At 47.7% G+C, this 11971-nt stretch overlaps 1 protein-coding gene across 1 annotated transcript; it reads right to left on the bottom strand.

The window, feature by feature from the left end:
* Positions 1 to 9084: 9084 nt before the first annotated feature.
* On the bottom strand, positions 9085 to 11902 carry ahcy (adenosylhomocysteinase). Its single transcript, XM_078556259.1, is given in 8 exon segments — positions 9085 to 9458; positions 9461 to 9925; positions 9928 to 10846; positions 10848 to 11108; positions 11111 to 11346; positions 11349 to 11561; positions 11564 to 11771; positions 11774 to 11902. Coding segments are annotated over 8 exon segments (2805 nt in total).
* Positions 11903 to 11971: the final 69 nt, after the last annotated feature.

The following is an 11971-nucleotide window of genomic DNA, read 5'->3' as shown; positions in this document are numbered from 1 at the left end:
ATACACAGGCATGTACACACAGACACAGGCACACACACACACACAGACAGGCGCACACAGACACGCACATACGCACACAAACACACACACACAAACACACACACACAAACACAACTCTGCTGCTGATGTCTTCAAGCTTCTACCTATGTATAAATGTTCCCATGTGCCTAGTCTAAATAAATGAACCCACAATGTGTTTGCACAAGCTCTTATGAGTGATTGGTGCTTTTATATCATTATAACACAACAGGGATGGAGCAAATTAAAATTAATGGAATAACTTGACATAGGAACAGGAGTAGGCCATTCAACCCATCGAGCCTGCTCTGCCATTCAACACCATCATGGCTGACAATCCACTTCAATGCCTTTTTTCCAGGCTAGCCCCGTATCCTTCATTAATTAGTATTTAGAAATCTGTCAATCTCACTTTAAACATACTCAATGACTGAACTTCCACAGCCTCTGGGGTAGAGAATTCCAAATATTCACAACCCTCTGAGTAAAGAAATTTCTCCTCATCTCGGTCCTAAGTGGCTTCCCCCTTATTCTGAAATTGTGTCCCCTGGTTCTAGACTCCCCAACCAGGGGAAACATCTTATCTGTATCTACCCTGTCTATCTCTTTAAGTATTTTGTAGGTTTCAATTAGATCACCTCTCATTCTTCAAAACTCTAGAGAGTACAGGCCCAGTTTCCCCAATCTCTCCTCACTGGACAGTCCCGCCATCCCGGGAACAAGTCTGGTGAACCTTCGTTGCGCTCCCTCCAAGGCAATAATATCCTTCCTAAGGTAAGGGGACCCAAACTGCCCTCGGCACAGCAGGTGTGGCCGGACCAAGATTCTATACAACTGAAGCAGGACTGGGATCCTCCTGTGCTCAGCTCCTCTTGAGGTAAACTCCATGGGCAGAATATTGCGCACGCCGGGCGGGATCGCGCCCAACCCAAACAAGAGGTGAAATGATGCGTGATGATGTCGGGCGAGCGTCCTGATGTCATCGCGCACTGGCGCTATATTTCAGTCGGCAGGCGTGCGTGGGAGTCAGCAGCGGGCCCACTGACAGTTAACAGGCCTGTTAAGGCCGATAAAGTTCTAATTAAATGAAACTTTTCACTGCCCATCCATCCATGGTTGGCGGACAGGCAAAAAGGCCAAGAGGCCTTCGGATTATTTTTGCAAAGCCTCATCCACGGGCGGGATGAGGTTTCGATCAGTGATTTAAAAAAATTTTTTTTAATTTTTCAAACTAATTTGTACCATTGTCACCTGAGGGGTCATGTTATTGACATTTTGAAATTCTTGATTTTTTTTAATGTTCAAAAAAAAACTCCATCTCCCTGAGGCAGCGATCTTCCGCACTCACCCTCCTCCTGCCCCCGCGCCCCCCAGGCAGCGTTGGGCGTTAATTGGCCAGCCAGCGCAAAATGGCTGTCATCGTGGCCCCAACGCGGGCAGCGGACTGACTCGTGGCTGCTCACCCCCACCCAGCCCACCCGACAACTCAGAAAACCCTGGCCCACGTGGAGTTAGGTCACAGGTCAGCCATACGTTCGTTGACGGGGTGGAACAGGCTTGAGGGGCTGAATGGCCTCCTCCTGTCCCTGTGTTCCTGCTGCTAGTTGTATTTACCGTCCTCAGCCCGTCTAAAGCCTGGGACCGGAGAGCACATTCCCTTCACCCCAGCCTTTCCCAGGATTACACAACAAATAATCAAAGCTTGATTGCCACAGAATATTCCCACGGTGAGAGATACATTAATCTTTCTGTAGCCAGGAGGGACCAGGGCTACGCAGTGAGAGAGCAATGATCGGCAAGTGCAGAATGATTTCTTTGCATTAACTTCACGTGAGCCTCCCGTAAACTGAGTTTTACCGTTTTAAAACAAATGTAACCAGATATGCAGGTTTACAGAAAACAATTCCGATTTTAGTTTTAGCTTTGGGTTGGCCAGCAGCTTTGTGCCGCTCATTTATTTTCTTTTCTCTAATCCTCGCTCGCTTTCAAAGGCCTCTGAACAGGAGTTGACCTTTTCGATGGTGGATAGTGGTTACGCAGTCTCGGTGGGGGATAAGGGGGAGCGGGTGGGAGAATGAGGTAGTAGGTGTCAAAAATGGTGTTTAAACATATTAAAAAAATCTATAAAAGTTAATTAGCGAAGCAAGGCTGAGATTTACGAGAGTAGCAGAAGGATCTGAGCTCCCGAGTGGGTGATAACTAGTGAACCGCTTGCTCAGAATGAGGAGAAGGATGATGACCTCATCCGTTACTGTACAATAGATTGTCTTCATTGCTACAGACTCTCTGACTGCACCAAGGCATTGATTTCCAAATCCTCTTGCTTTGTCTTGGAAGTATTTTGATAGCCTTGCTTTGCCCTCACACTGTCGTCCCTCGGACTCCGCATACCTACAAGTACAAGAGCACAAGGAATAGGAGCAGGAGTAGACCACACGGCCCATCGAGCCTGCTCTGTCATTCAATACGATCGTGGCTGGTCTTGGGCTTCAACTCCATTTTCCCGCCCACTCCCCATATCCTTAATCCCCCGAGAGACCTGAAGTCTGTCTATCCCAACCTTAAATGTGTTCAGTGATGAATACATCCACAACGTGCAATTCTGGTCGCCACATTACCAGAAGGATACGGAGGCGTTGGAGAGGGTGCAGAGGAGGTTTACCAGGATGCTGCCTGGTCTGGAGGTTATGAGGAGAGGTTGGAGAAACTCGGATTGTTCTCACTAGAGCGACGGAGATTGAGGGGCGACTTGATAGAAGTTTACAAAATTATGAGTGGCATGGACAGAGTAGATAGTCAGAAGCTTTTTCCCAGGGTGGAAGAGTCAATTACTAGGGAACATTGATTTAAGGTGAGAGGAGAAAACTATAGAGGAGATGTGCGGGGCAAGTTTTTTAAACAAAGGGTAGTGAGTGTCTGGAATTCGCTGCCAGAGGAGGTGGTGGAAGCAGGTACGATAGTGGTGTTTAAGAGGCAGTTTGACAAATACACGAATAGGGTGGGAATAGAGGGATACGGACCCCGGAAGTGCAAAATGTTTTAGTTGACGGGCAATATGATCGGTGCAGGTTTGGAGGGCTGAAGGGCCTGTTCCTGTGCTGTACTTTTCTTTGTTCTTTGTTCTAACCCTCTGGGGTAGAGAATTCCAAAGATTCACAACCCTTTGAGTGAAGAAATTTCTCCTCATCTCAGTCCTAAATGATTGGGCCCTTATCCTGAAACCATGTGCCCGTGTTTTCGGCTCCTCGATCAGCAGAAACAATGGGCGGGATTTTCTGCACCCGCCCGCCGCTGGGATCTTCCGGTCCCGCCGCAAGTCAGTGGACGTCTGGCTGGGGCACCGCCTCACCCACGTCGGGTCCTGCCCACGATGGGGGCCGGAAAACCCCGGCCAATCTCTCTGTCCACCCTGTCAAACTCCGTCAGAATTTTGTAAGTCTCAATGAGATCGCCTCTCATTCTTCTCAACTCCAGAGAATGTAAACCCAATCCATTCAGCCTCTCATCATAGGACAACCTGCCCAGTGAAGTACCCTTCACTCTGCAAGGTGTCAGTCAGGGGAGTTCTCCCCAGTACCCTGGTTAATACTGACCCCTCAACCAATATCACCAAAAAAAAAGATTTTCTGTTCATTTATTCATTGCTGTTTGTGGCAGCTTGCTCCTCATAAATTGGCTGCTGCTCTTCCTACATGAGTGGTCTGCTTGGAGTCGATAGAGAGAAACTGTTCCAATTGGCGGAAGGACTGAGGACCAGAGGTCACTGATTTGAGATGACTGGCAAAAGATCCAAAGGGTAACCCATGTTGGAGTTTGGGAAGGGGGGTTAATGAACAACAGATAATGTCTTACCACTCATTAGAATTTTCTACAGGATTTACAAGCCCCCTTTTGGACGTAGAACCAGAATGTCACCTTGTGACATGAGGAAAAGCCTTTTTATGTAGTGAGTGGTTAGGATCTTTAATGCGCTGCCTCACAGTGGGGTGGAGGCAGATTCAGTTGTGGCTTTCAAAAGGCAATTGGATCATGTAAGAGGATAAGACAAGGATAAAGATTGGGGGAGATGTAAAGAGTTAACATCAGAAGCATGCATTATGCTGATGTCATCATGATGTCAGATCACATGACTGAGAAGTAAGCGAGATCTGGAAGAGGAGAAGCTCCAACCTCGTGTAAAGGTCCAAATGTGTAAATACCTGCTGTAATTAAAGAGTAATGGTTGAAGAGACTATAGACTCGAGCAACATACTTTTTAAAAATTCATTCATGGGATGTGGGCATCACTGGCGAGGCCAGCATTTATTGTCCACCCCTAACTGCCCTTGAGAAGGTGGTGGGTGAGCTGCCTTCTTGAACCGTTGCAGTCCATGTGGTGTAGGTACACCCACAGTGCTGTTAGGGAGGGAGTTCCACGGTTTTGACCCAGCGACAGTGAAGGAACAATGATACATTTCCAAGTCAGGATGGCGAGTGGCTTGGAAGGGAACTTGCAAGTGGTGGTGTTCCCATATGTCTGCTGCCCTTGTCCTTGTAGATGGTAGTGGTTGTGGGTTTAGCAGGCGCTGTCTAAGGAGCCTTGGTGAGTTTCTGCAGTGCATCTTGTAGATGGCACATACGCCACTGTGCGTCGCTGGTGGAGGGTGTGAATGTTTGTGGATGGGGTGCCAATCAAGCGGGCTGCTTTGTCCTGGATGGTGTTGAGCTTCTTGAGTGTTGTTGGAGCTGCACTCATCCAGGCAAGTGGAGAGTATTCCACCACACTCCTGAATTGTGCCTTGAAGATGGTGGACAGGCTTTGGAGAGTCAGGAGGTGAGATACTCATGCAGGATTCCTAGCCTCTGACCTGCTCTTGTAGCCAAAATATTTATATGGCTAGTCCAGTCCTGTTTCTGGTCAATGGTAACCCCCAGGATGTTGATAGCGGGGATTTCAGCAATGGTAATGTCATTGTGTGTCAAGGGAGATTTTTGGGAGATTACACAATCCCCAAACCCTCCATTTAAACCCCTACCACACAACAAAACAGATCATTGACTGAAGAGGAAAAACTTGCAGGACCGTGTGAAAATGGGCGGGGAGTGGCATTAGGTGAATTGCTCCTGCAGAGAGCCAGCACAGACACAATGGGTCGAATAGCCTCTTTCTGCGCTGTAACCATTGTAAGATTCCATGATTTACAGAGTGGACTACACTTCAAACGCACCCTGTTGTCTGTAAAAGGGAAAGGCCGGTTACCCTAGTCAGAGCCTGAGGTGAGGGTATGGGCGGCGAAAAGGGAAACACGTTCCATTCGAATGAATATCTGATTGTATTAGAATTAACAAACAGGAAATCTTCACTGACGCTTTCATGATGTAGCCAAACGAAGCAATCGGATAAACGCTCACCCTTAGGGACTATCACACGGGTAGGAAAGTGCCATCAGCAAAGCTCCGGAGCCCCTTTGAAAGATTGTCCACTCTTTTAGTCGGGAATATGTGTGTGAGACCCAAGGGATGGAAAGAGAGGGTAAGTTACCTCAGGGGACAGTCTTACACTCGAGAACAGAACAAGAGTCTGACCCTGACACCAATACTTTTGACCCAGTGAGGACACCCTCTCACACTCTTAACAATGGCTTTGACTGATGAGGGGAAGGTCGACCGTGTTTGAGCTGCTGAAAGTGTCCGACATGAAATGTATTTAGCCAGTGTAAACACACTCAACACACTGGCCCTCAGCCAGTCACCCATATGTGCTGTGCAAGCTCATTACCTCCTCAATAGAATTCCAGCACACCAACACCAGGGCGGCTAGAAATTGATGTACGGAGACACTGAGAGGTACAGTGTCTCAGCGCACAACTGAACAAACAGAGCTCGAGGGGCTGGATACTTGGCAGGGCTGCAGAAAGCTGTGCCAATACAAGGCTTCAGGTCCATGTACAAACTATACAGTTACCTGTACAGGAGAAACAAGAACAGAGACCTCTTGTTCAAGCAAGACTTGCACATCAAGGGGCTAAGCTCCCTGCTACAGCTTTGGGCTATTGCCCATTACCAATTGAAGGGGCCACTGCAGATGGAAGTTGAGGATTTTTGCTGGCTCCAAACTGGAGCTAAAATGTTGATCAGGATTTTTTTTTCAGCAGGCAGAAAAGCTTTAAAGGCCACAGAAAACATGTTTGTAGTTGTTACAGCTTCATCAGCAAAACCATTTCTGCTCTCTGTCTTCCTTGCCTGTGGAATTAAGATAATGAGTGTTCTTCTACAGGAGCAGGAGCGTAGTGACTCCTGCCATAGGCCGTAGTGACTCTCAAGCCTGCCACGCCATTCAATAGCTGCTGATCTGGTCGTGGCCTCCACTCCACTTTCCCGCCTGTTCCCCATAACCCTTGATTCCCCTACAGTTCAAAAATCGGTCTAACTCAGCCTTGAATATGTTCAATGACCCAGCCTCCACTGTCCCTGGGATAGAGAATTCCGAAGATTCGCAACCCTCCGAGAGGAAAAATTCCTCCTCACCTCCGTCTTAAATGGATGACCCCTTATGGCCCCCCCCCAGTTCTAGATTTGCTCCACAAGAGGGAGCATCCTCTCTGGGTTCAGCCTGTCGAGCCCCGTCAGAATCTTATATTTTCCAATAAGATCACCTCACATTCCCAACTCCAGTGAGTGTCGGCCCAGCCTGCTCAATCTTTCTCCAAAAGGGCAGAATTGTCCCAGGTTTACACTGAGTGCGGCAGTGGGCGGGAGAAAGAACGTTTTACCTACCGTCCACAATGGCGGCTTTTCACACAGTATCGCCCCCATCCCACCTCATTAATCACGCATTCCCAGGAAACACGGTGTTTCGATGGCAGCCGGGTTCTCATTCTCCTGCCACACTGTCACCTCGCTGCTTCCTCACACCTTGCGCCATATTTAAGGTGCAGCCGCGTGCACAGTTCTCAGCGCTTCCAGCCCAGGACCGCTGCACAGGAGACATGGCCCCAATAGGCAAGAAGACAGCCCTCCTCCCAACTCCCCCCCTCCTCCCGATTCAGTGACACGTCCCTAGAATGTGGTTTGGATGCCGTGGAGGCCCACCATGATGTCCTCTACCCCCGGCTCTGGTCACAGGAGAGGCAGCAATCTCACGATAGGAAATGGCAGTAGTGGTCAGTGCCAATGCTGCATAGAAGAGGTCGGCCATCCAATGCAGATAGAGGATGAATGATCTCACCCGTGCTGCCAGGGTAAGGAACCATCTCATCACTCTAAACTCACACACTCAATCCCATCACACATTCACTGGCAGCTCAAGGGACATCACCACTCACTCTCTCACACACACCCTCACATCTCCATCTGGCCTCATCTCCTCTGGAGACTGCCTCCTCAGCCCTCACCATCCTGAGGCCACTTGCACAGATCAACATAGGGGGCACATGGGATAACCCCCTTCCCCAGTACAGCCCTTGTCCTGCAGCCTCTCCCCTTGCCTGAGGCCACTTCTCCAAGCAGCCCTAGCCCTGCAGCCGTTGAAAAGCCACCCCCACCTCACAGCTGGTCTGGTAGGTAGAGACCTGCCCATGAGGCCCCCTAAAAGTGATGTGGTGCTGTCTGTGAAGCCTGGCGCTGATGACTGTGAGTGCTGCCTGAAGCAAGGGAGGCAAACAAACCTCGAAGTCCTGAGCAAAGTGCAGCCGGCCAGGCGCACGTCGCTTATGTACAGATGTGGAACACGTTGACGTGTAATCACACCGACATGCTCGGATGATCCAGCAGGAGCGGGAAGATGATCCCGGTGAGCTGGCTTTATAACAATATGCAGTTGTGCTTTAATGAAGTTTCCGACGTCCGATGGTGGGCAGGGCAGATGATTGCAAACTGGTATCACAACGCCGTGAAAGCGATTTTTGGCCTTCTCGCCATATTGCCTGCTCACGCCGTCAAACAGGCCCGACGCCAGCGGGCAGGGAAAATTCCACTCCGAGAACGCGGACGACGCTGCACCTTTCACAGAGTAAGCTTTGTCGCTCAGGGTTGCTTGTGCAGGTAGAGGGCTGAAAGATGGAACATCGAATAGACTGGCATTGGATTCCCACAGGACCATCCGACTGGATACAGAACGCAGAGTGCAGCAAACACTACACTGTGCTCCTAATCAAATAGAAACAAAGGAATGATTTGCATTTAGCATTTTTCATGCACCCAGGATTTCCAAAGGTGCTTTGCAGCAAAAGAATTACTTCCTGAGGTGTTGTCAGTGTTACAATGTTGGGAAATGCGGCAGACAATATATTTTTTTATTCATCCATGGGATGTGGGCTTTGCTGGCTGGGTCAGCATTTACTGCCCATCCCTAGTTGCCCTTGAGAAGGTGGTGGTGAGCGACTGTTATGTTCCTTCTATCGGGTCGCTTTGCTCAGCGAACATGGTTGCACGCCTATCTGCTGATGAATGAGTTGGTGATGTAGATGATGTTAACGATCAGGATGATGTAGACAAAGAGACCGTTGTCAGATGAAGCCCATGCTATTTATTAACATAAGTAATGGAGCACCAACACAAGTGTCTTCTCAAACCAAACCCTTCCCTAAAATTACTGATTAACAATGCAGCCAGCGCTACACAGCAATTGGGTAATACAATCACGTGGTCAATCTGTTCACATTCTCTTAAAGGTGTATTGCACCTCAGATTATCACATCCCTCCCCCTTTACTTGAAGGTATAATTTACAATCTTTACAATATATCAACTATTTATGTAAATAAACTATTTGCAAATTCAGTCTTTCTAGAGGCTTCTTCAAACGTGTTGAATGTCGTAGCTCTACGACTTTGTATGGTTTATCCGAGGCTTCCCTCTCAGGAGTCATCTGTCTACTAGGCCCTCCAGTAGGAACCTGTAAGTTTGTTTCTTTGACCTTCTCAGGCTCAATAGATCCTACAGGCACTTCCAAACCAAGGGAAGTTTCTTCCATATGTGGTGTAGGCTCAAACAGGAACACTTGGTGCATCCTTTCTTGTAGATCCATTTCCCTTTCCCTGAGGTGACCTATGTGTCTCCTAATTATCCAACCTTTAATCGATATGTGTTAGGGAAGAGGTCCTGTCACTGTGCTAACTTCACCTGATAGCCATTTGGGCCCATCTCCAAAGGTCTTTGCAAAAACTGTGTCTCCAACAGTGAAGTTTCTTTCATGACTGTGGGAAGCGTGTCCATTTTTCTGAGCCTCCTGGCCTCTCTCTACCCTACCCCCTAAATTTGGCCTCATGAGACTCAAACGTGTCCTTGGATGTCTCTTCATCAATAACTCTGTGGGGGGAGTACTGGTGCTTGTGTGTGGCGTAATCCTATAGCTGAATAGGAAACATGATAATCTAGTTGCAATAGAGTCTCCATCCAGTTTTTTCATTCCAGCCTTGAAGGTCTGGACTGCCCTCTTGGCCAACCCATTGGATGCAGGCGATGTGGCGAGGCCTTAACATGTGTTATGCCATTGAGAGTTGCAAACCTATGGAATTCCCCGCTGGTGAATGCCATTCCATTATCAGACACTATTATCTCCGGTAACCCATGTATCGCAAAATTCTGACGCAATCGGTCAATGGTGGCGGCAGATGTGGGTGATCTTACTTCGTATACATCCATCCAACTCGAGTGAGCGTCTATGATCAAGAGGAACATTGTGCCCAAAAAGGGCCCCACGTAGTCAATGTGGAGGGGGACCCATGGCCTTCCTGGCCATTCCCAGGGATGCAATGGAGCCAAAGGGGGCAATTTCTGTACCTGTTGGCACTGTATGCAGCTCTTGACTAAATTTTCGATTTCTGTATCCACCCCTGGCCACCATAAGTAGCTGAGCACCAACATTTTCATTCTAGAGATTCCAGGGTGAGCGCAATGCAATTCTGTCAATAATGGCTTTCTTCCTCTGGAGGCACAATGACTCTTGATCCCCACAGCAAGATGCCATTCTGGCAGGTGAGCTAGTATCTCATATTAAAATAGGGCTTCATTTCATCAAACTTTGGCTCGTTAGCCCATCCCTGTAAGGCTTGTTCCCTTAGGTGAGACAAAACTGGATCACGGTTTGTCCACTCTCTTATTTGTTTGGCATGTCCTGGTGATGAATCCAGAAAGTTTAATAACAAGACAAGTGCTTGGGGAATTGGGATGATTGTATTGCTGTCTTTTAGAGGTAATCGGCTCAGTGCTTTGGCATTTGTGACCTGGCTTCCCGGCCAGTGGATAAAAGTATATTCGTAAGCAGCTAGAATCTGTGCCCACCTTTGGATGCGTGCAGAGGCAATTGAGGGTATTGCTTTGTCTTCACTGAACAAGCCTAACTGTGGCTTGTGGTCGGGTACAATGGTAAAGTGGCGACCATGGATGTATTGGTGGAACTTCTTAACGCCAAATACAATGGATAAGCCTCATTTCTCTATTTGTGAGTGTCTTCGTTCTGCAAGACTGAGTGTTCTTGAGACGTAACCAATGGGCCGTTTGGAGCCTTCCAACATCCGGTGGGAGAGTACTGCCCCTACTCAGTAACAGGGTGCATTGCAGGTCAATATTAATTCTTTCTTTGGGTCGAAATGTACCAACAGGACCGATGAATGTAGCAACTGCTTTACCTTTGTAAAAACCTGTTGTTATGGAGCTTGCCAGGTCCACCTGTGGTTTTTCTTGAGTAACCCGTATAATGGAGCCAGTACTGTTGACAAATTTGGGAGAAAACGGCCATAATAGTTAATCATTCTCAAGAAGGACTTGAGCTCTGTGGCGTTTTTCGGTGCTGGTGCCTCATGAATAGCTCTCGCCTTGTCTTCTACTGGGTGAAGGCCCTGCGAGTCAAACCCTATGACCCAGCTAAACCAGTTCTTTGGTTTGGAAGGTACATTTTTCTCTTTTCAAACATACTCCAGCTTGTGAGAAACGCTTCAGTACCTCTTCCAGGTTAGTCAGGTGTTCTTCATCAGTTAGTCCTGTTACTAAGATATCATCAAGATAAACCACAACATGGGGCAGTCCTTGAAGTAAATTTTCCATGGTCCATTGGAAAATGGCACAAGGCGATGAGACTCCGAAGGATAACTGGATATATTGGTATAACCCCCCCTATGTGTGGTGATAGTCACAAAGACCCGAGAGGCATTTTCTAGTTTGACTTGCTGGTAAGCGTGGCTCATGTCGAGCTTCGTATATATGGTTCCCCCTGTCAGCTTGTAGTACAATTCATCAATTTTCAGTATAGGATGCCTATCTAGTCTGGCCACTTTGTTAACGATCAACTTGTAGTCCCTGCATATTCGCACACTCTGGTCAGGCTTTAGTACTGGAAATATGGGTGCGGCCATTCGGAAAATTGTACAGGTTGTAAGACTCCCAACCTGTCTTATTCGACATCAACTTTTTCTCGCAGTGCATAGGGTACTGGCCTCGCCTTCAGGAATCTGGGGGTTGCCTCAGGATCCAGGTGGATTTTAGCTTGCATTCCCTGAATCTTCCCGAGCTCCTTCCTGAAAACGAGGCGTATTTCTGTAACAATTGTTGCAGATCTTTTATTCTGAGTTGAAGAATCTCGGCCCACTCCAACGTTATTTCCTTAAGCCAGCTCCGACCAAGTAGACTTGGACCTTCCCCTGCTACAACTATTATGGGTAGATTAACAGGCTGATTTCCATACTGTACTGAAATGTTGCATATACCCCTTACTCACATGCCTTCACCAGTATTTGTCTTTAATTTAGCGTCTGAATTTTCCAGATTTAATGGGTGGTCTCCCCCATTCAGAGATATTTGAACGTATGTTCCCCTATAACTGTCATGGATGCTCCTGTATCCTCCTCCATTTGGATGGGTTTCTCATTGACTTCCACTGTCACGTAGATTGGCTCTGTTTTACCCATTTTTAAGTTGTATAGTGAGTAAATATCTGACTCTGTTTCTTCTGGTTCCTTTATTATGTGGATTTCACA

The sequence above is a fragment of the Cetorhinus maximus genome, chromosome 13, assembly GCF_964194155.1.
Source record: "Cetorhinus maximus chromosome 13, sCetMax3.hap1.1, whole genome shotgun sequence".
In the NCBI taxonomy this organism is placed as follows: Eukaryota; Metazoa; Chordata; class Chondrichthyes; order Lamniformes; family Cetorhinidae; genus Cetorhinus; species Cetorhinus maximus.
This window is presented reverse-complemented; position numbering and strand designations above follow the sequence as displayed.